Raw genomic sequence first — 24,295 nt, 5'->3', positions numbered from 1 at the left:
GGGCTGGGGGAGGGAGATGCTCCTTCTTCTGCAGTTTGTGTGGGCATGGAGCCAGGACTTGGGCCGGGAGGCATACATTCCTCCGTGTTTGGGAGCAGATAAGAAGGCCCCGGCTGCTCTGAGGGCGGGCAAGACACAACACTCTGTCTGCATCTACTTCTTGGCTATTCAATCTAGGTATTTCTCCCATCTCTACCTTCTTCCTCTGCCTAGTTTCCAAAATTTCTGCCCAAGCCCCTATATCTCCCTTACAAAAGTATCTTCTTGTATCGCCAACTCTCTGCTCTTGATATGTTGAGAGCATGCTGTGGGTCTTCTCTCAAAATAGCTGCCACTGAGGTGGGTGGCCTATCATAACATAGTTGTCACGGTGGGGGGAAAAACTGTTTAGAAAACAAGCTGGAACAGTTCTTCCTTTCTGCTCTTTCTAGCTTCCTAAGGAGACCTCTACCTCTCTACTGAACTTTTTCTCTCACCTCCAGCAGGTTTATGTAGGATTCACAACTTTTAAACTTGGAAGAGGAGGCTAATGTGGAGGAGATCGTTTATCTGGGCTTACATAAACAGTTTTGTGTCTCTGCTTAAAAGGGCGTTGAAGAAGCCTTCTCACCTAGTATTTTCTTAGTCAAATTTCTTCATCTAAGAATAAGAGCCGCGATGGCGCAGTGGTTAAAGTGCAGTACTGCAGGCTGCTGACTGCTGGCTGCCTGCAACTTGGCAGTTCAAATCTCACCAGACTCAAGGTTGGATTCAGCCTTTCCCATCCTTCCGAGGTTGGTAAAAATGAGGACCCAGATTATTGGGGGCAATAGGCTGACTCTGGAAACCGCTTAGAGAGCGACTGTAAAACACTATAAAGTGGTATATAAGTCTATTGCTATTGCTGTGGTTGATTGGATGTTGCATTAGGAGCCTTGGTGGCGCAGTGGTTAGAATGCAGCATTGCAGACTAAGTCTGCCCACAGCCAGGAGTTCAATCCTGATCAGCTCAAGGTTGACTCAGCCTTTTATCCTTCTGAGATGGGGTTAAAATGAGGACCCTGATTGTTGGGGGCAATAGGCTGCCTCTGTAAAAGGCTTAGAGAGGGCTGTAAAGCACTGTGAAGTAGTATGTAAGTCTAAGTCCTATTGCTATTAGCAGCTCTGGTGGTGCAGTGGTTAGAGTGCTATACTGCAGGTTACTTCTGCTGACTGCCGTCTGCCTGCAGTTTGGCAGTTCAAATCTCACCAGGCTCAAGGTTGGACTCAGCCTTCCATCCTTCCAAGGTGGGTAAAATGAGGGTCCAGATGGTTGGGGGCAATAGGCTGAATCTGTAAACTGCTTAGAGAGGACTGTCAAGCACTGTGAAGCGGTATATAAGTCTTAAGTTATTGCTTTTCCTTTTCTCCTTCCTTCCTTCCTTCCTTCCTTCCTTCCTTCCTTCCTTCCTTCCTTCCTTCCTTCCTTCCTTCCTCCCTTCCTCCCTTCCTTCCTCCCTCCCTCCCTCCCTCCCTCCCATCCATCCATCCATCCATCCATCCATGGTGGCATAGTGGTTGGAATGCAATATTGCAGGCTAAATCTTCTGACTGTCAGCAGTTCGATCCTAGGTTGACTGAGCCTTCCATCCTTCCAAGGTCCGTAAAAAGAGGACCCAGCATGTTGGGGCAATAGGCTGACTCTGTAAACCACTTAGAGGGGGCTATAAAGTTCTATGAAGCGGTATATAAGTCTAACTGCTATTGCCATTGCTAATAAAAGTAAAGAATTGTGCAGGAGTGTGACAAATGTACCTTGCAGTGTTCATATTTTCCATTTTTGTTTGCCAGTTATTTTATCTGAGGTCCACCAGATGCTTGTTTGGAGTTTCTGAATGTCTTGCTCCCAAGGTCCTCGTGGGCTCCCAAGACAACCCTGATCAATGGCGTGGAGCAGTTTTGTTTTCTATATGGAGCCAAAGGGAAACCACGCTTCCTTGGCAGTTTTGGGCAGCCTTATATTTTTATGCAGTGAGGTTTGGAGGAAGCTTTGTTTCTAGTGTCGTCCAGCTGATTTGACCTTCTTTTGTTTAGCCAGAATTAATTCGGTATCTAGGGTCCGTTCCAACCATATTTGTGTTTATTCAGAGTGTGTAGGGATGCTATTCAGCAACAGGTTCTGACAGGTTCTGGAGGACCGGTAGCGGAAATTTTGAGTAGTTCGGAGAACAGGCAAATACCACCTCTGGCTGGCCCCAGAGTGGGGTGGGAATGGAGATTTTGCAGTATCCTTCCCCTGGAGTGGGGTGGGAATGGAGATTTTGCAGTATCCTTTACCTGGAGTGGGGTGGGAATGGAGATTTTGCAGCATCCTTCCCCTGGAGTGGGGTGGGAATGGAGATTTTACAGTTTCCTTCCCCCAGGAGTGGGGTGGGAATGGAGATTTTGCAGTATCCTTCCCCTGGAGTGGGTTGGGAATGGAGATTTTGCAGTATCCTTCCCCTGGAGTGGGTTGGGAATGGAGATTTTGCAATATCCTTCCCCTGGAGTGTGGTGGGAATGAAGATTTTGCAGTATCCTTCCCCTGCCTCGCCCACCAAGCCACACCACACCCACCGCCCACAGAACCACCGAAGGTAGTAAAAATTTTTTAATTCCCCCACTGACTGTGTGCACATACATATTGCGTGCTTAAGCTGTCATTGCCTCCCACTGAAACCTTCACACAGCTAGCTGAGCGATTTGGCTTGGAACCAAACCAGCAGCTGCAAAACAAAGTACATTTGCTTAAACTTGGCACTGCCTTCGGTCTGTTTGTTAGTACAGTTTTAAATCGAGTTTCGGTGTACAATGTAGGCAACGAAGCTTCCAGATTGCCATGGCACGTGAGGAAGATCTTGGGTGACTGAGCAAAAAGAGGCTGCCAAGGGAACGGGGAGATAAGAGACAGCATAGCCTGCAGCTGCATAAATGGGTGGAGAAAAGAGGATCAGGCGGGACCCTCCCTAGTTTCTTGAGCTGCATAGGAGGCAGGGATCCTGCCAATTTAGCCTTACAGTGAAGTGGAATTGGCTCATTGGTGTCTGATTCTTACCTGCTGAACCCTGTGAGGCTGACACAGATAGCCTGAGAGTGAATGATCTGAATACTGTACTAGTTTGGATTTCATACCTATACTTGGCCAGCTGACAAAGAATGTTTTGGTCCTCAAACTTTGTATTGGTTTACAAGAATGGGTCCAAGAGATCTACAGACATACTTAAAAGAGAAAAAACTGATTGATGACTGCTTTGTTTGTAAAGGGAGGAAGGGAGGGAAGGAAGGAAGGAAGGAAGGAAGATGGAGGGAGAAGGGAAGGAGGAAGGAAGGAGATGTAGGGAGGGAGGAAGGAAGGAAAGAAGGAAGGAAGGAAATCTAGCTATAGATATTCAAAGAAGGAAGGAAGGAAGATTGAGGAAGGAGGAAAGGAGGAAGGAGGGTGGGAGGAAGGAGGGTAGGAGGAAGGAAGGAAGATGTAGATGTAGGGAGGGATGAAGGAAGGAAAGAAAGAAAAAAGGAAGGAAGGAAATCTAACTATAGATATTCAAAGGAAGGAAGATTGAGGAAGGAGGGAAGGAGATAGAGGGAGGAAGGAAGGAAAGAAGGAAGGAACGAAGGGAGATGGAGGAAGGAAACAGAGGGAGGAAGGAAAGAAGGAAGGAAGGACGATGGAGGGAGGAGTGTGGGAGGAAGAAAGGAGATGTAGGGAGGGATGAAGGAAGGAAGGAAGGAAATCTAGCTATAGATATTCAAAGAAGGAAAGAAGATGGAGGAAGGAGGGAAGGAAGAAGGAGATAGAGGGAGGAAGGAAGGGAGATGGAAGAAGGAGGGAAGGAAAGAAGGAAGGAAATCTATAGATATTTAAAGAAGAAAGGAAGGAAGGAAGGAAGGCAGAGGGAGGAAGGAAGGAGGGAGGGATTATGATGATTTAACTTTTATTATTGGATTATCTCCATTAAGTTTATTACTGACGTTCTTCAGGAAGTGGCATTCCTCTTGGCTAGTTTTCATCCCAAAATGATGGATTGGAGGGGGGGGGGCATTTTGACACGTTCAGAGTTGACGTGATCGAAGCAGGTTTTAAGGCCTACAAAGCTGTACAAAAGTTCTAGGCCTTTCTTATCTCGGGGGGCAGAGATGAGAAATTCTCTATCTGGGGCTTCAAGCCCTTCCATTTTTTAAATTCTTGGGGTTTTTTTGAGAGAGAGAACTTGTAAGCCATTTCATCGCTCGCTGCTTAGCTGCTGTTTTATCTGAAATATTGAGCTGCCGGTTTAAAGTTGTCAGCAGCCAGCAGGGGCTATCTGTTCAGGGATTCAACATTGCCATTTTATCTTCCATTAACCAATATATTTTCCTTCCTTTGTTTTGGGACACACCCACCCACACACACCCGCCCCCCTGCAAACAGAATTAAAAAAAAACACCTTTCTGTCTAATGCACAGAGTGCTTGTCTTCACTGAATACACAACCATGACAAAACAACAACAACAACAACATAGACCCACGCTGAATGTGATTAGTTTTAACTTCGGCTCTCAGCTGTGTGTGAGTGTGAATTACCGTCTTGTGCGAATCTAGGCCATTTGGTTGAAGTATGATTTGATGCACTGTGTAAGCCCGGAAAATGGGTTAATTCAGCAATCTGGTTAAGCACATAATATACTGTAAACACAGCCACCGCTGAGTTTCATCGCTTTAAGCTATAGCAAAGGGGGTGGGATTTTTGTCGTTGTTATTGTTTGTCTCGGTTAAGCAAACTTATTTTTTTTAGCAACCCCCCCCACCCCCCCCCGCTGTTCCTTTTGGCTTGGTTCAACTCGAAAAGGAATACAGATAGTTCTGTATCGACATACAACAGTTCATTTTTTTTTATTTTATTTTATTTTTCTAGACAGACATATACATAAAAACATCTTCAATCAAAATACAGACAATGTGTCGGTTGGTTGTTTACAAAGCTTTTGTGCAATTTCACCATATTCATAACATGCAATTTATCTTATTTTGCATTTTACCAATCTAATATACATCCAAATATTTTATTCAATTGATCTTTTGTATAATTCTAAATGTTTCTTCCCTTGCCTTATGTAGATTGTACTAGAATTTACATTAATTATATTTGTATCATTCATTTCCTTTTCTTAATGCAAACCAATGATATTACGTTATATTTTGTTTGTTTCAACAATTCTTACATTATAAATATCTCTGTCAAACTTCAAGCTATTTTTTCATCTAGCCATTGATAAAATAAATCCCATATCTTATAGTATTGTTTATCTTCCTGTTCTCTAATTTCAAATGTCAATTTACTCATTTCTGCACATTCCATTATTTTCTTAATAATTTCATCTTGCGGTGGTATTTCCTCATTTTTCCAGTTTCTAGCAAACACAATTCTAGCCGCTGTTAATACATTCACAATCAAATATCTCATTTCTCTATTGTAAGTTTCAGATATGATCCCCAATAAAAAAAAACCCCTCTGGTTTAAAGTCTATATGTTTTTTTTATCATTTTTTCCAACCACGTGTGGATTTTAGTTCAATATCTTTTAGCTTCTACGCACGTCCACCACATATGGTAATAGGAGCCGGGTATCTGATGACATTTCCAACATTTTTAAAACAGTTCATTTAGTGACGGTTCAAAGTTAACAGCACCGACAAGACAAAACGTATGTCTCTTTTTCATGTCCATTGGAACATCCCTTGGATCAAATGACCAAAATTTAGACGCCTGGCAACTGGTTCCTATTTATGACGGCTTCAGCTGGGTCAGGCGGTCCGCTTTTCCCATCTTTCTTATCAGCAAAATCAATGGGGAAGCCCGATTCCCTGATCCACCGTGTTGCTAACTTAACAACTGCATTGGTTCACTTAACAACTGCGGCAACAAAAGGTTGTAAAAGGAGTCCAAACGTGTATGCTGTTAAGTGAGAAATTCAGTCAGTGAGTTTTGCCTCTTGTCTTGCCACAGTTGTTAAGTGAATCTCTGCAGTCGCTAAATTGGTAACGTGGTTGTTGAGTGAATCCGGCTTCCCCATCGACTTGGCTTGTCAGTAGGTTGCAAAAGGAGATCACATGACACCCCCCCCCCTCCCCAGGCCACTGCGACCGTCATAAATGTGAGTCAGTTGTCAAGAATCCAAATCAGGGGTGAAATCCAGCAGGTTCTGACAGGTTCTGGAGAACCGGTAGCGGAAATTTTTGAGTAGTTCAGAGAACCGGAAAATGCCACCTCTGGCTGGCCCCAGAATGGGGTGGGAATGGAGATTTTGCAATATCCTTTCCCCTGGAGTGTGGAGGGAAAGGAGATTTTGCAGTATCCTTCCCCTGGAGTGGGGTGGGAATGGAGATTTTGCAGTATCCTTCCCCTGCCACACCCACCAAGCCACGCCCACAGTAAAAAAATTGGATTTCACCACCGATCCAAATGTAAATCACATGATCCTTGGGACCCTGCAGTGGACTTAAGTGTGGAAAACGGTCGTACGTCCCTTCTTTCAGTGATGTCCTAACTTGGAACGGTCACTAAATGAACTGTCCTAAGTCGCGGACTATCTGTAGTCCTCAACTTATGACATATTTTGAGAATATTTTGAGCATACGACTTTGGGCTCGGAATATCAGATTTTGTTGGGCATTCCTAAAGGTCAAAATGGCTTGATCTAATGAACAATCCGAAAGTGAAACCGATCGCTCTTTGCTGACGGCAGCCTGTTTTTTTATTTTGCTTCCAGTCTTGCCAAATCTTTGGAACGCAGATAGTGAATTCTCCATTCCCGAACAAAAGCAGGTGGAAAACAATGAGGAGCGCGCAAACTCTTATGAAAGGAAGCTGATTGAGGTAAGAAAAGGTTTTATGTGGAAGAAGTTTTCTTTCCCTGCGGTTTTTCCCAGCTTTTGTGTCATAACATTTAATGATTCTTTAATCACCGTTTCTTTCTGAAGGTTAACATTTATCTTACAAACATGTGCACGATCTATTCTATGCCTTCTATTTCAAAAGAGGGGGTTTATTGCATGCTAACGATCAGGGATTATTACACGGCGGTGATGTTTTTACGTACAATTTTACATACAACACCTTAAGGTAAAGGTAAAGGTTCCCCTCGCACATACGTGCTAGTCGTTCCCGACTCTAGGGGGCGGTGCTCATCTCCGTTTCAAAGCCGAAGAGCCAGCGCTGTCCGAAGACGTCTCCGTGGTCATGTGGCTGGCATGACTCAACCCCAAAGGCGCACGGAACGCTGTTACCTTCCCACCAAAGGTGGTCCCTATTTTTCTACTTGCATTTTTTTTTTTACGTGCTTCCGAACTGTTAGGTTGGCAGAAGCCGGGACAAGTCACGGGAGCTCACCCCATTATGCGGCGCTAGGGATTCAAACCACTGAACTGCCAACCTTTCGATCGACAAGCTCAGCGTCTTAGACACTGAGCCACCACGTCCCCTTTAATGTCTACCATTAGCAAGCTTTTTCTCTAAAATTCGGTGGCAGGCCTCCTTCCTGTCATTTAAATCCATTGTTCCGGGGTTGATGGACAGGATAACCCCCCCCCCACGTAGAACGAGAAAGCTGAATCTGGCTTTCTTTGTAGCCAGCCTTTTACAATTCAGGCTGCTCTTCATAATGGAGCTTTATTGATGACTGAATCAGGACGTTCATCAGGCTTAAAACTCCCTATTGAATCAGAGCTGATCTCTGAGGTGACCCAGTGCTTGGTGTGATGAGACTCGGCAAGAGCCACGTTGTCCTTTGTCTCTTGGGGCAAAGAGTAAAAGATGGGGGAGACGAAAGGCTGATGCACTGAATTGTGTAGTTCTCCTCCTTTCCCCTTCTTTGTCTTGGAATGGAATGGAATAAATAGAAATAGAAATAGAATAGAATAGGAACAGAATGGAACAGAATAGAACAGAACAGAATATATGGAATGGAATGGAATGGAATGGAATGGGAATAGAATGGAACGGAATAGAACAGAATATTGGAATCGAATGGAATGGGAATCGAATGGAATGGAACAGAACAGAACAGAACAAATGGAATGGAACGGAATGGAATAGAACAGAATATTGGAACAGTATGGACTGGACTGGACTGGACTGGAATGGGAATAGAATACAATGGAACAGAACGGAACAGAATAGAACAGAACAGAATATATGGAATGGAATGGAATGGAATGGGAATAGAATGGAACGGAATGGAACGGAACAGAACAGAACAAATGGAATGGAACGGAATGGAACGGAACGGAATAGAACAGAATATTGGAACAGAATGGAATGGGAATCGAATGGAACGGAACAGAACAGAACAGAACAAATGGAATGGAACGGAACGGTACAGAATAGAATATTGGAACCGTATGGACTGGACTGGACTGAACTGGGAATAGAATACAATGGAACAGAACGGAATAGAATATAATAGAACAGAACAGAATATTGGAACAGAATGGAGTGGACTGGACTGGACTGGGAATAGAATGGAACAGAGCAGAATGGAACGGAACACAATATTGGAACAGAATGGAATGGAACGGAACGGAACAGAATATTGGAACGGAACGGAATAGATTAACAGAGTTGGAACGGACCTTGGACGTCTTCTAGTCCAACCCTCTGCTCAAGCAGGAAATCCTATTACCATTCCAGACAAATGGTTGCCCAATCTCTTCTCAAAAACCTCCAGTGTTGGAGCATCCACAACTTCTGGAGCTTAACCAAGAGTGAGCAATCCTGCTCACTCTCCAAGGACATCTGAGCAGGACAGATTCTCTAAATTCAGCCATTCCACGGATGAATCGTTCTCATTTGTCAGGAAAATAGGCTCAAGCTTAATCCCTCCAAGACGGAGTGGCTGTGGATGCCGGCACCCCGATTCAGTCAGCTGCAGCCGCGGCTGGCTGTTGGTGGCGAGTTATTGGCCCCAAAGGATAGGGTGCGCAACTTAGGTGTCCTCCTGGACGATCGGCTGTCGTTTGAAGATCATTTGACGGCCGTCTCCAGGGGGGCCTTCCACCAGGTTCGCCTGGTCCGGCAGTTGCGCCCCTTCCTTGATCGGGATGCCTTATGCACGGTCACTCATGCGCTCGTTACCTCTCGCTTGGATTACTGTAATGCTCTCTACATGGGGCTCCCCTTGAAGTGCGCTCGGAGGCTTCAGTTAGTCCAGAATGCAGCTGCGGGTTATAGAGGAGCTACACGTAGCTCCCATGTAACACCGATCCTCGCAGGCTGCACTGGCTGCCTGTGGCTTTCGAGTGCACTTTAAGGTGTTGGTTATGACCTTTAAAGCGCTCCATGGCTTAGGACCTGGGTACTTACGGGACCGCCTGCTGCTACCACATGCCTCCCACCGACCCGTACGCTCCCATAGAGAGGGACTTCTCAGGGTGCCGTCCGCCAAACAATGCCGGCTGGCGGCCCCCAGGGGAAGGGCCTTCTCTGTGGGGGCACCCACACTCTGGAATGAGCTTCCCCCGGGTTTACGTCAAATACCTGACCTCCGGACATTTCGTCGCGAACTAAAAACACATCTTTTTATCCGCGCGGGGCTGGCTTAAATTAGTTTTAAGGGGAAATTTTATTAATTTTAAATGGGGTTTTTAGTATGGAAAATTTTAATCTCAGGCTAATTTAATAAATTTTTAAATGGTATTTTAATCTGTATATTGTGTTGTTTTTACTTTTGCCTGTACACCGCCCTGAGTCCTTCGGGAGAAGGGCGGTATAAAAATTAAATAAAATAAATAAATAAATAAATAAATAAATTTTTTTCCTTAATTCTAGGTTGTCTTTTTTCCATCCGTGGCTTCTTGCCTTTCTCTCAGGTGCTTTGGAGAATAAGTTGACCCCCCCTCCTTTTCTTTCTGGAGGCCCCTGAGATATGGGAACACTGCTATTATGTCAGTCCCTACTCCTCCTGTTCATTAAACTAGACATAGATGAATGGCTATAAGTCAAGGACTACCGATAACTTCCTATACCGTGAAGGCACTGCAGAAAGTTTGAGCTCCAAGATACCAGACACTTCTGGATGTCCTGCCTACATCAGCAGATAATCCAAAGAATTAGTTAATAGCTGAGATTTATCATCCCGGCGTTTTGTAATTATTCTACATTTTCTTCCACCCCCCCAACCCCCCAGAGGTCTCGGATGTTTTAAGCTCGTCAAGGAGTGCAAGCAATTACTTCGGAGCTGAGAGAATATGGAACAAGGGACCTTTCTAATATACAATCCCCACCCAAACTCCCCAGTGAATGTTAGCCTTAAAATTGTCTCAAATCGCATTCTAGTTATCGGATGTGTTGCACGGGGGCGGGGGGGGGGGAGGGAGGTGGGGGAAAGCAACATGTTCCAGAACTTTCCAATCCCAAAATATGCCAGTCAGAACTCAAAGCAGCCTATCTTGGAAGTTGTTGTTGTTAATTGCGAAGTTGTGTCCGACCCATTGCGACCCCATGGACAACGTTCCTCCAGGCCTTCCTGTCCTCTACCATCCTCTGGGTCCATTTAAACTCATGCCTACTGCTTCCGTGACTCCATCCAGCCACCTCCTTCTCTGCCGTCCCCTTCTTTTTTTGTCCTCAATCGTTCCCAGCATTAGGCTCTTCTCCAGTGAGTCCTTCTTTCTCATTAGGTGGTCAAAGTATTTGAGTTTCCTCTTCAGGATCTGGCCTTCTAAAGAGCAGTCAGGGTTGATCAACCTAGCAGTTCGAAAGCACGTGAAAAATGGAAGTAGAAAAAATAGGGACCACCTTTGGTGGGAAGGGAACAGCGTTCCATGCGCCTTTGGCGTTGAGTCGTGCCGGCCACATGACCACAGAGACGTCTTCGGACAGTGCTGGCTCTTCGGCTTTGAAACGGAGATGAACACCGCCCACTAGAGTCGGGAACGACTAGCATATATGTGCAAGGGGAACCTTTACCTTATATCTATATTATTATATATTATTTTGGGGGGGGGGTAGGGCTTATATTACGAGCATCCTGAAAAATCATGCTAGGACTTATTTTCCGGTTGGGTCTTATTTTTGGGGAAACGGTACACACACACACACTTGCTGATCATATTGTGCACATTCAATTTTTTAAAAAAATTAAATGTCTAGATTATATCTATTGTCGCAAAAACACCTTATAATTAACGAACCAAAATATCTGATGTACAGCTGTCCTGGCGGGAAGGGATTCACCGAACAATGGGTAAATGTAGTTATGAAATGTGTTAAACATAATGATATGGGGAAAGCCAATAACAGGACTTCTGATCCAAATCAGAAGTTTTACGTAAATCATTTCCAGAGCCGAACTTCCAATAGCCTATAATTATATCAGGAAATCTGGTATGTGGGTATCGGAGTTCAGCAGACAATCAATCACAGAATGTTTCTTTGAAAAGTCAAGTTCAGGCAAACACCAGCTGCCTCCGCAAACGAGAAGAAATCGTTTTGGCATTCAAGAATGCTGACTTGAATCTGGAGCTGGGCTGAAACACAAAATGCACACTTGAACAGTTGAGGCATCGCATTTTCTGAGCTTGCGCGCATGTGGATTCGTATGTTGGTTGTAATTGTAGGTAGGGGTGTTTCATCTACGGAGAGCCATCCAGGTCGCGGTTGTCCCGAAGGTGTTTTTTTGGTTTTTTTTTCCAAGAGGCAACTGGACTTTCTTTGTTTTTCCTTGAAGACATTTCGCTTCCCATCCAAGGGGCTTCTTCAGTTCTGACTGAATGGTAGAGGAGGGAAAAATTTATATATCTCGGCTTGCTCAGCCACCGTTGTGTCAGACGCCGTGAGAAGAAACAAGCCAACTTGGTTTTCTTTCCGATAGTGACTACGTTTATTGGGTCTGCTACAACCCGGGTCTCAGGAAAAGTCGAGGTCTCCCTGTATAAAGTCAGCGCTGAGAGTTTCTGCCTCTCAGCCCCTTTTTAAACATCCCGCGCTGCTCGTGCCCCGCCCCATGGCTGAACTGCTCCGTTGATTGGACGCCCGGCCGCTCTCTCCCTCCTCATCTGACAGCCTCAGCTGCCACGTCATCTGCTAAATCCAGGGACTAAAGCAGCTTTTCCTAATGCTCAGCCCTCATCTCCCTCTATCCTGGCCACCAGGGTGCAGATTCCTTTCTCATGCTTCCCAAACGCAGATCCCTGCAACCCTCAAGCAAGTCCTTGATATGTCATCCCTTTGGACCTTTAATTAGGGGGCTGCTCCCATGATCCGTATCCCTGTAGCGTTATGTGTCGAGCCAGAACTGGGCTCGACAATATATTCCTTGCAACCATCTGGTGATTAGCACTCTTTTTGGGAGCCTGTTGTGTCTGCGCCCCCGAGCCGGGCCTCCTGCCAGAAAGTGACTTGGAAAGTGAGGGGGAAGGGCCATCAGGACTTATCTCGGGTGCACCGGCTCCCCTGGCTCAGCTCCAGGAGCCAGAGGCAGGCCAGGTGGAGGAGATAACGAGGCCTCCATCCCCTGACTCTTCCCCCCCCAGGCCACGCCTCCAGACCCAGCTGATGGCAATCAGGCCTGGCTGGACCTTAGGTTTCGTAGGCAGGAGAGGCGGGAACAACAGAAGCAGGGGTGGGGCAGGCCTAGGAAGTGCTGAGTCATGGAGCCACACCCCACAGGATATAAAAGCAGCGAGGGCTGCTATGCCTCTTCATAGCAAAAATCCACTGCTTAACTAAGAGCTGAAGTACTGTTTGTTCCCGGGTGACTCATCGGCATCAAGAGAGATAACAGAGACACTTGGCAGATGCTCGCTAGTTTGCTGCCAGAGCTGATAGTGCCGGCTAATTAAGCCATCGCTCAGATGGAGGCCAGCGGGGACAGAACAGAGCCGTTGACGACACTTGCAGGTTTATCTGTGCCCTAGTAGTGCAAATGGGTGTGGTAACCTTTTGGGAATGGCTGAAAAGATTATGTTGCTAAAAGCAGATAGGTGGCGTCGTTTCAGCAGAGAGGGAGGGCTACGACACCACCTATCTTTGGTTTACAACAAAATCCTTTCAGCCGTTCCAAAAAGGCTCCACGCCCATTTGCACTATTCAAGGGACCCTTGAGGGCATAGATGAACCTCCAAGTGTCCTCAACGACTCTCAGAAAGAATACTAACGGCCAGATGACCGCAAGGAATATAAATCTTTCCATTCAGCCAGAACAGAAGAAGCTTCTCGGATGGGAAGGGAAACCTCTTCAAAGAAAAGCAAAGAATAGAATAGAATAGAATAGAATAGAATAGAATAGAATAGAATAGAATAGAATTTTATTGGCCAAGTGTGATTGGACACACAAGGAATTTGTCTTGGTGCAGATGCTCTCAGTGTACATAAAAGAAAAGATACGTTCATCAAGGTACAACATTTACAACACAATTGATGGTCAATATATCAATATAAATCATAAGGATTGCCAGTAACAAGTTATAGTCATACAGTCATAAATGGAAGGAGATTGGTGATGGGAATTATGAGAAGATTAATAGTAGTGCAGATTCAGTAAATAGTTTGACAGTGTTGATGGAATTATTTGTTTAGCAGAGTGATGGCGTTTGGGAAAAAACTGCTCTTGTGTCTAGTTGTTCTGGTGTGCAGTGCTCTATAGCGTCGTTTTGAGGGTAGGAGTTGAAACAGTTTATGTCCAGGATGCGAGGGATCTGCAAATATTTTCACGGCCCTCTTCTTGATTTGTGCAGTATATAAAGAAAGGAATTCCCGTGGCCTCTTCAAAATATGTGGGTGTTTGGTTCCTCCAGGATAGCTCAAATAACCTTCCATGATGGTTAAAATCATGGGATGGGCTGCTGGGGGTTCGCAGGGGTTCGGGAGAACCTGTAGCTAAGATTCTGTGCAGTTCAGCGAACCCCCAAATCCCACTCCTGGCTGGCCCCTCCCACCCCGCCCTGCCCCTCCCAGGAGTCCCCACGCGGCCCATTTTACATGCAGGTAAGTGCAGGACGAACAAAGAGGCTCAGGGAGGGCGAAAAATGGCCTTACTGGAAGTTTGGGAAGGCTGGAAGTGGGTCCATTTCTAGCCTCCAAAGGACCTCCAGAGCAGGGGTCTCCAATCTTGGTCCCTTTAAGACTTGTGGACTTCAACTCCCAGAGTTCCTCAGCCAGCTTTGCTGGCTGAGGACTCTGGGAGTTGAAGTCCACAAGTCTTAAAGGGACCAAGGTTGGAGACCCCTGCTCCAGAGCCTGGGGAGGCCGTTTTTGCCCTCCCAGAGGCTCGAGGAAAGCCTCCAGAGCCCATGGAGGGCAAAAACACCCCCCTCTGCCATGGTGCAGGAGGCCGACTAGGCCACGCCCACCATGGCCACGCCCACCCAGCAACCGGGCCGAGAACCCCTTGCTAATTTTTTTTTAATTAAAGAAGTTTTAAAATTGAAAAAGTTTTAAGAAACAAAAACATTTCCCCCCCTTTTTCCCCCCTCCCTCCCAGAAAACCCCCTTCCCCCCCTTCCCCCCCCCCCTTGGCTTCCCGGGTCAATCACAAGGTATTGTTATACATAAACCAAACATAGAGTAAAATTTTCCCTTCTAATCCAATTAACCTCATCCAAATATTTTCATCTCCCAACTCCCTCCCCATTACATAAAATAATACTTCCTAATTATTCAAAGGCAATCTGATATTTCTTAATCTGATATCTGTTTTGTAGATAATCAATCCATTTTTTCCATTCAATTAAATATCTTTCCTGCGTATTGTCTTTCAAAAAAGCTGAGATTTTAGCCATCTCAGCCAAATTAATGACTTTCAATATCCATTCTTCTATTGTAGGTGCCTCTTCTTTCTTCCAGTATTGTCCAATCAATAATTTTTTTTTTCTTTCAGATTTTTAAATTCAAAAAAAAATAATTTTTTTTTAACGATTATCTTCCTCCCTCCCTCCCCCCTCCCCTCTCCCTTCCCCCCTCCCCTTCCCCCTCCCCCCTCCCCCCTGGAGACTTCCCAGAGCAAAATACAGGGTATAACATCTAACAAGCATACGCTAGAATACTACAAAAACCATAACCCATGATCTCTTCTTCTCTCCCTTTGCTCCCTTAACTCCCCTTTCCCTTTTAAACAAATACACAAACACAATACATTCCCCACAATCACTCTCACAAGCTATCTGAGACTTTTTAGTCTTGATACTTATTTTGAATATAATCAATCCATTTTCCCTTGCTAAAATTTTTGAAGCCCACCCCTGGTTAAAAGTCCATGGGCTTGGGTGAGTGGGCTCGAAAAAGATGGTTTGCGAGCAATCCAGGGTAGTGCTGACGGTGGCGACTATGACAAATGAAGGTTGTTGCAAATGAGGGGGCTGGAGATAAGCTTGAAGCAAAGGAGGAAAGTACGTGTTGAAGGCATGTGTCAGCCCTTTGAGGGAGGTCAGCCCAAAAATAGACACCGCCAAGAATCCAGGAATATTGCTGGATTTTTCGTAGAGTGTAATAACCAAATCTCGAAAGCCTGACCAAGTTTCTCTCTTATCCCACCAAAATCAAGGTGGAGTTTGAGTTCTGTGCATGATCATTGCTTGATCACGGCTGTTTACCGAGTCTTTAATATTTACTGACTGTTGTGTATTGAACTGTGTTCTTGGCTGAACCTAAAGAAGATCTGGTTTGTTGTGCAAGTCTACGATTGGTAAGAAGACTTGATATTTGAAATATCCCAGGACTGACTTTATATAATCCACGTGGATTACTGCAATGCTCTCTACATGGGGCTCCCCTTGAAGGGCACCGGGAGACTTCAACTGGTACAGAATGTGGCTGCGCGGGGGATAGAGGGAGCATCTCAGAGCTTCCATATAACACCTCTCCTGCGCAAGCTGCACTGGTTGCCGGTGGTCTTCCGGGTGCAATTCAAGGTGTTGGTGATAACCTTTAAAGCGCTCCATGGCATGGGACCAGGTTACTTACGGGACCGCCTACTGCCGCCAATAGCCTCCCATCGACCTGTGCGCTCCCACAGGGAGGGTCTCCTCAGGGTGCCGTCAGCTAAACAATGTCGGCTGGTGGCCCCCAGGGGAAGAGCCTTCTCTGTGGGGGCACCTACCCTATGGAACGAACTGCCTCTGGGGCTACGCCTTCTTCCCGACCTCCGGGCCTTTAAGCACGAGCTCAAGACTTTTTTGTTTCACCGAGCAGGGTTGGCCTAAGGTTAATTTTTCATGGGTGGTTTTATTATATGTTATTTTAATATTCGGCCTATGGATTCAGATTTTTAAATTCAAATATTGTGTTTTAATTATTGTATATGTCTTTTTAACTTGGCTGTAAACCGCCCTGAGTCTTCGGAGAAGGGCGGTATAGAAATGTAAATAAATAAATAAATAAATATGTGTATGACCTGGATTGTTTTTGGACTATGATTTTGCTCTTTCCCTAAAAGTAAAATATTATCAAACCCCAGCTTGTCTGTGTAGTAACTGTTATTGTGCACAATCATTCTCAGTCGCTTTCATGCGTAATCGTAAGGGTACTCTGCTCAATAGTCCACAACATTGGTTATGAGCCAAAATTACCCTTAACAGAGTTTATTTCCCACACTTTCTTCAATTTCTGGATGGGATCATCTGTTCTCTGACTCCCTCCTTAATAGCCTTCTCCATGGTCAGCTCTAAATCCTTTTAGAGCTTCCTTTTGCTGTCCAGATCATTACCTGGAATTTAAGCAATATGTCAGTTGAAGGAGACTTGAGTCTGAGAAATCAATACTTTCTCAGTGCAATCCACCTAAGCCAGGGTTGTTTAACTTTGGTTTATTGAAGTAACTACAAGAACGAATGTGAGGGATGCGGTGGCTCAGGGGCTAAGGCGTTGAGCTTGTCGATCGAAAGGTCGGCAGTTCAGCGGTTCGAATCTTAACGGGGTGAGTTCCCGTGACTTGTCCCAGCTTCTGCCAACCTAGCAGTTTGAAAGCAGGTAAAAAATGCAAGTAGGAAAATAGGGACTACCTTTGGTGGGAAGGGAACAGCGTTCCGTGCGCCTTTGGCATTGAGTCATGCCAGCCACATGACCATGGAGATGTCTTCGGACAGAGCTGGCTCTTTGGTTTTGAAACGGAGATGAGCACCGCCCCCTAGTCGGGAAGGACTAGCACATATGTGCAAGGGGAACCTTTACCTATACCTTACAATAACAAATATCATCTAATGCCTTAGCACAGGATGTGAACACAGCATCTTTAACGCACAGATTGATTTGAAAAGCTTTGAAGAAAATCCTCCTGGGTTGAACAAAGGCTCAAGAAACCTTGAGATAATTCTAATTAATTTTAATTCTAGCCTGAGTGTAGGAAAAAGCCAGGCAGAACCAGGGATGGTGTTAAAAGAGGGACCTGCCTAGAATCTATAGGAATCTGTAGCCACAAGAGAGCTAAATCTAATCTCCCCTTTCCCGTCCTTTTACTTTTTCCACCCCTTCTTCTCTTGCAGGAATGTAAAACCTTTCGTATGCTTTTTCTCAAGGTTGTGTCTATGGCTCTGAACAGTTTCCCACAGTTTCAGGAGTGTATTCAGAAAGGATTCTTTTGGGATAAGAAGCTTATTTCAATAAATGAACATCACTTTGAGTTAGCAATGGGTTCTATCTGTATATTCAGTGAGTTAATACAATGAGTTTATTGGGCTGCCCAGAATCACACAACAAGCTTTTGGTCAAGCTTCATACAAGTTGCCTGCATTTCAGGGTGAACGAAGGACATGGACGATGGATCCTTTTCTATTTGGACTGGATTTGACGGCCCTCAAATTTCAATCAGTGTGTATGTTCATACATTAATTGAAGGCTTGAAGATTGAAAACATAAAAAAAAAAAATTAACTGTTTAGCTTAGGTGGCTACGTTTCTGGGAAAAAAAATCTGTGATAATATTTGCCCATGTTTACAAGGCAGAGAGAAAGAGAGAGAACAAGCAAATGTGTTTAGCTGTGTCCTTCAAACTGTTCCCTGTGGCTGGAGCTTTCAGACAGAAGTGTGTGTGTGTGTGTGTATGTGTGTGTGTACATTGTGTTGTTTTTCTATTAGAAACTCTTTCCATTAAAAAGCTGTTTCTCTGCCGGGCTGGCTGCTGGTCCTAATTAATATATTATGGACTATCACCGCACATGAAAACCAGGAGCATAAAACTGGTCCTAGCAATCTTTATCAAGAGAGTGGTAAGATAAATGTCCCTCGGTTTCTACTACCCTCCAATAACTCTCTTTTTCATTTCATAACACCAAAATGATGTCCTTCATAGCTGAGTAAGCTGGCCTCATCCATCTGCATTAGGCCATAATCAATCAGGGCTAGTAGTCCCTGCCCCAATAAATAAAATCCCATCTGCTAGTAAAAAGGGTTCCATCTAGCTCGTGTGTTGTTCTCTGCAGCACGGAACCCTCTGAAACAAGCTCTAGAGCAGGGGTCTCCAACCTTGGCAACTTTAAGACTTTAAAGTCTTAAATGGGAGTTGAAGTCCACAAGTCTTAAAGTTGGCCAAGGTTGGAGACCCCTGCTCTAGAGCATGTTGGAATACCGCATCCAGTTTTGGTCGCCACAATCTAAAAAAAAAAAGATGTTTGAGACTCTAGAAAGAGTGCAGAGAAGAGGATTAGGGGGCTGGAGGTTAAAACATATACAGTAGTGGCCAAAATTGTGGAAACCTTTTGGGCAAAGTGTATTTTCTAAAACTAGCTAATAACACCACTTTTTTTTTTTTTGAGTAGTACCATAAAACTATATATCAATAGGAAAGATACTTTAATCAAGAATGTAATGCAATAACTTTTATGAAGGATTTGCTATTAGAATAGCGGTTACGGTATAAAGAAGAAAAGTGAAACACGTAGAAAAAAACGAGTTATACAAAAGTTATCACCATAGAAAACAACAACAACAATTTCTGAATAACAGAATAACAGAGTTGGAAGGGACCTTGTAGGTCATCTAGTCCAACCCCCTGCCCAAGCGGGAGACCGTACACCATTTCTGACAGATGGCAGTCCAGCCTCTTCTTGAAAGCCTCCAGTGATGAAGCTCCCACAACGTCCGAAGTCAACTTCTGTTCCATGGGTTGATTGCTCTCACTGTCAAAAAATGTCTCCTTATTTCCAGGTTGAATCTCTCCTTGATTAGTTTCCATTCATTATTCCTTGTGTGGCCTTTGGGTGCTTTGGAAAATAGGTTGCCCCCACCCCCCACTTCTCTGGGACAGCCTCTCAAGTATTGGAACACTGCTCTCCTGTCTCCCCCCAATGCTTCTCTTCACTAACACAGTAGCTGAACCGTGTTAATCAACTTCTGGCAAGACTGGCGAACAAGAACAGTTGGGTTAGAGAAAAGGGCAGCCAGGGACATGTCCACAAACTGTTTAAGCTCCTCACTGTCTTTATAGTGGCTATATTTATGGGACAGGCTGCGAAGCAAGCAGAGTTTTCGGGGACTACTTGCTTTCCTTAAGGAGGCTGCTGCGCTGTAAATTATGCCCAGCGAATAAAGCAGAACTCTTCAACCGTCTTATTGGAAAAGAAGAAGTCTGGCGCCATTTGAGCCTGGACTTTCTCAGAGGCTGTAAAATCCTCCAACCGACTGTAATTAAATTGTGGCTTGGAGTTTATTGGGATTGGCCAACAGGTTTCTTCAACATTCCCCTCCCCGGAGAGCAATCTAACAGAATTTAAAGGGACCTTGGAGGTCTTCTAGTCCAGAGGTCTCCAACCTTGGTTTTTTTTTTTTTTTAATTTACATTTATATCCCGCCCTTCTCCGAAGACTCAGGTAGTATAAGGCAAGACTCCGAAGACTTACAGTGTATAAGGCAATAGTCTCATTCTATTTGTATATTTACAAAGTCAACTTATTGCCCCCCCAACAATCTGGATCCTCATTTTACCTACCTTATAAAGGATGGAAGGCTGAGTCAACCTTGGGCCGGGCTTGAACCTGCAGTAATTGCAGGCTGCTGTGTTCTAATAACAGGCTTTTAACAGCCTGAGCTATCCCGGCCCATAAGCAAAGCTAACTGAGGAACTCTGGGAGTTGAAGTCCACAAGTCTTAAAGGGACCAAGGTTGGAGACCCCTGGACTAGTCCAACCCCCAGCTCAAGCAGGAGACCCTCTACCATTTTAGACAAATGGGCTGTCCAGTTGAAAGCCTCCAGCGATGGAGCACCCACAACTTCTGGCGGCAAGCTGTCCTACTGATTAATTCCTGTCACTGGCAGGAAATTTCTCCTTCTTCCTCGATTGGACCTCTCTTTGATAAGTTTTGGTCCGTTACTTCTTGTTCTGCCCTCAGCTACTTTGGAGAACAGGTCAATGCCCTCTCCTTCTGTGGTAAGGTAAAGGTAAAAGTTCCCTTTGCACATAGGTGCTAGTCGTTCCCGACTCTAGGGGGCGGTGCTCATCTCCGTTTCAAAGCCGAGAGCCAGCGCTGTCCGAAGACGTCTCCGTGGTCATGTGGCTGGCATGACTCAACACCAAAGGCGCACGGAACGCTGTTCCCTTCCCACCAAAGGTGGTCCCTATTTTTCTACTTGCATTTTTTACCTGCTTTCGAACTGCTAGGTTGGCAGAAGCTGGGACAAGTAACGGGAGCTCACCCCATGACGCGGCGCTAGGGATTCGAACCGCTGAACTGCCGACCTTTCGATCGACAAGCTCAGCATCTTAGTCACTGAGCCACTGCGCCCCTCAGCTACTTTGGAGCTTCAGCTTTCAGCTACTTACTCCCTCAGCTACTTTGGAGAACAGGTCAATGTCCTCTCTTTCTGTGACAGCCCCTCAAACACCGGAATATGCTCCCTAAGTCTTCCGTTTGTTAGATTAGACATACCCAGTTCCTGCAACCTTGTGTTTCATCTTCCAGTCCCCTAATCATCTTTGTCTGAGGAATCACAGTGGTGGAGAATGGGGCATGACCCTCACCGGAGCAGTAGATTTTATGGGTATCTGAGCAGCTGCTGATGAAGTACCACGGGTTGTGTGTGTGTGTGTGTGTCCCTGCAGAATCACCTATTAGCTAGCTAATGTCTTCAAGCGCCGCGAGTTGAGGCCGTGAGATCTTGTTGGAGAAGGTTAGATTTTCTTACAGCCTTTGTTCCAGACCCAGAGGACATATTGCCCTTACTGCTTAATGCGGTCTGAAGTGCATCTAGGAGGTCCTAAGAGCTTTCCAATTGATCGTCAAAGGGAAGGCTTTCCCTGGTGGGCCGTGTCTTCCCATCGCTGGCTGGCGAGGGTGCTTTTTTTGGTCTTCGCCGGGTTCCAAACCGCATCTGGCACAAAGTTGGCAAGAGACATGGCAATTTGAGAAGACGGCTCTCAGGAGCCTGTCTTCGCTGAGCGTTCGCGGCGATATAAATGGCCAACCTGGCTTTTGTCAACACGGACCAGCTGCTGCAGAGAGTTAGTTGGTTCCCCGGATGGCTCTTTTGTTTCGGGGAGTTGCATTTTTTAACTTAGTTGTTCCCCCAAATGTTCACGAATGAAGGCAAATATACGTGTCCCAGGATAATGTTGCCGGATCCAATCTGGGTCAGTCACCGGAACCAGAGGGTTTGGTCTTCTGAACTTTGGGACTCACGCTGGAGCCCATCCTCAAGGAACTTCTCTCTAGCAGTGTGTGTGTGTAAATGTGGCATTGACCGTATTTTTGGGGAGGAAAATAAGAAAAAAGCTGATTGGCGGGTGGATCAGCCTCCCGGAATACCCCCAGTCAGCTGTTCCCAGAGGTGAATTTTAGCAACAGGTTCCTTGGCTGTGAGCTCTGTGCCTTGCTTTTTTTTTTTTTGCTTTTTTTTTTCTGCCTCTGAAAGCCTCCAAAACAGCTTCAGAAAAAAAAGCCTCTGAAGCTCTGTTTGGGGGCTTCTTTTCTGAAGCTCTTTTTGTGGTTGTTTGTGCATGCCTTCCTCTCGCTTTTATTCCTTCTCTCTCCCTTTCCCAGGCGGTTATTTCCCCCCACCAAGGAAAACAACGTAGACATTGTAGAGGTGCCTTCCTTCCTTCTTACCTTCGTAGGTGACAACTTGGATCACCTTGAGGACGGCTCTTTTGTGAAAGGTCCCTTAGAAGTACCTTCAATACCTTCGATCATCTGACCGTGATTTTCCATCCAAGGTTAAATAATAACATTGTGTGAGAATAAAGGCAATTCTAAAGAACTTTTACTTTACGGAGTAGCTTTTGATTGCCTGTTCAAAAGGGGAATATTTTATTCCATTACTGAAGAATCCATCAGTGGGCAGAACGCTCACGGGATGCACTGCGTGGGCTCCTCACAATAAAACCATTTCCTGCAGATGAAGATCTCAGGAACTTATTCATGCGCGAGTTCGTTCCCGCAACTCCAACAAGCTCAAGGCTTTATCCTCATGGCAAACAAGAGGAGCACCTCATGCTCAATTGGAAGGTCAGTGGAATGAACCTTGCTTTCCACACAATCGGCCAGCGATAAGTGGCTCAGAGATAGCCTGGGTGGGCCCAAAGGAGAACCGCTCTGAACTTAATAGAATATAGAAAAGAGAAGAGAAGAGAAGAGAAGAGAAGAGAGGAACAGAAGAAGAGAAGAGAAGAAAAGGAGAAGAGAAAAAGAAAAGAAGAGAAGAGACAAGAGAAGAATAGAATAGAATAGAATAGAATAGAATAGAATAGAATAGAATAGAATAGAATAAGAGAATAGAATCGAATCGAAATAGAATAGGAGAAGGGGAGAGGAGAGGAGAGAAGAGGAGAATTCTTTATTGGACAACTCTGATTGGACACAAAAGGAATTTGTCTTTTTTTTTTTTTTGGAATTTATATCCTGCCCTTCTCCGAAGACTCAGGGCGGCTTACATTGTGTAAGGCAATAGTCTCATCCATTTGTATATTATATACAAAGTCAACTTGTATTGCGCCCCCCCCCCAACAATCTGGGTCCTTATTTTACCTACCTTATAAAGGATGGAAGGCTGAGTCAACCTTGGACCTGGTGGGACTCGAGCCTGCAGTAATTGTAATCGCAGGCAGCTGTGTGTTAATAACAGACTGCATTAGCCTGTTGAGCCACTTCCCAGTCTTTGGTGCATATAGAATATAGAATAGAATATAGAATACAGATAGAGTAGAACAGAACAGAATATGGAATAGAATATGGAATAGAATACAGAAAGGAACAGAATAGAACGGGATCTTGGAGGTCTTCTAGTCCGGTTCCTGCTCAATCAGGAGAACCTATATCAGTGATGGTTAACTTTTTTGGTGCTGAGTGCCGAAAGCGCAGTTTGAGCTTCCAGAGTTGGCACAGAAAGAACATTCTTTGTTGTGCTTTTTTTGATGACGTTTTTGATGTTAGGTGTCCATTTTAAGTCTTGAGACATGGTAGAACCTAGAAACTTGAAGGCCTCTACTGTTGATATTGTATTGTCTAGTATTGTAAGAGGTGGAAGTATGGGTGGGTTTCTCCTAAAGTCTACCACCATTTCTACGGTTTTGAGTGTGTTTAGTTCCATATTGTTCTGATTTTGTTGTCATTTTCTGTCTTTTTTTTTTTTAATTTGCATTTATATCCCGCCCTTCTCCGAAGACTCAGGGCGGCTTACACTATGTTAGCAATAGTCTTCATCCTATTTGTATATTTATACAAAGTCAACTTATTGCCCCCAACAATCTAGGTCCTCATTTTACCTACCTTATAAAGGATGGAAGGCTGAGTCAACCTTGGGCCTGGTGGGACTAGAACCTGCAGTAATTGCAGGCAGCTGTGTTAATAACAGACTGTCTTAGCAGTCTGAGCCACAGAGGCCCTTATTCCACTTCTTCTCTTTTTTTCCTGCCATAAATGGTAAGAAATTTACTACTTTTCTTGAACTTCTCACCAGCTTTTGACCATCTCTGGAGACCATTTTAATATTTAATGTATCTTTGTTTTAAGCTCCCCGGATTTCAAATTATAGATTTAGTAATAATGTACTTGCCAGCAAGAGTTATGAATCATCATCTTTCAGGGTTAAAAAAAATCTCTTAGCGTTTTTTTTTTCCTTAATGAATTTTTGAAAATATGTGTATTTTTGAGCTTTTATATTTCTAGCCGCATTCTTGAAAGCCTGAGTCACTACTAGTTAAGCCTGCTAGTCTTTTATGTGCGGGAATGAAATCATTGTTATTACCCAAATTTAATGTTAGTTTTTAGTCTTTGCTGTGCATGGCAACAGAATAACACGGAAAGTTCCTAAGTTGTTGGAATTACCATTTGTCTCTTCCTTGCAATTACTAGTTCATTCTGCAACCCAGCAAGGCAGACACAGACTTCAGAGGATAACT

The 24,295-nt window shown here is 44.7% G+C and overlaps 1 protein-coding gene across 2 annotated transcripts in view; it reads left to right on the top strand.

Moving 5' to 3' along the window:
* The window catches only part of SNX29 (sorting nexin 29), a 179,820-nt gene that overhangs the window by 53,006 nt on the left and 102,519 nt on the right, over positions 1-24,295 (top strand). For both annotated transcript variants that reach the window (XM_058156920.1, XM_058156919.1), the window contains exon 15: positions 6,747-6,853. In XM_058156920.1, the coding sequence (XP_058012903.1) occupies positions 6,747-6,853 (107 nt within the window). The remainder of the gene's footprint in view (positions 1-6,746; positions 6,854-24,295) is intronic.

This window comes from Ahaetulla prasina, chromosome 14 (assembly GCF_028640845.1).
Source record: "Ahaetulla prasina isolate Xishuangbanna chromosome 14, ASM2864084v1, whole genome shotgun sequence".
NCBI lineage: Eukaryota > Metazoa > Chordata > Lepidosauria > Squamata > Colubridae > Ahaetulla > Ahaetulla prasina.
Note: the sequence above shows the minus strand (reverse complement) of the source record. Positions and strands in the feature narration are given on the sequence as shown.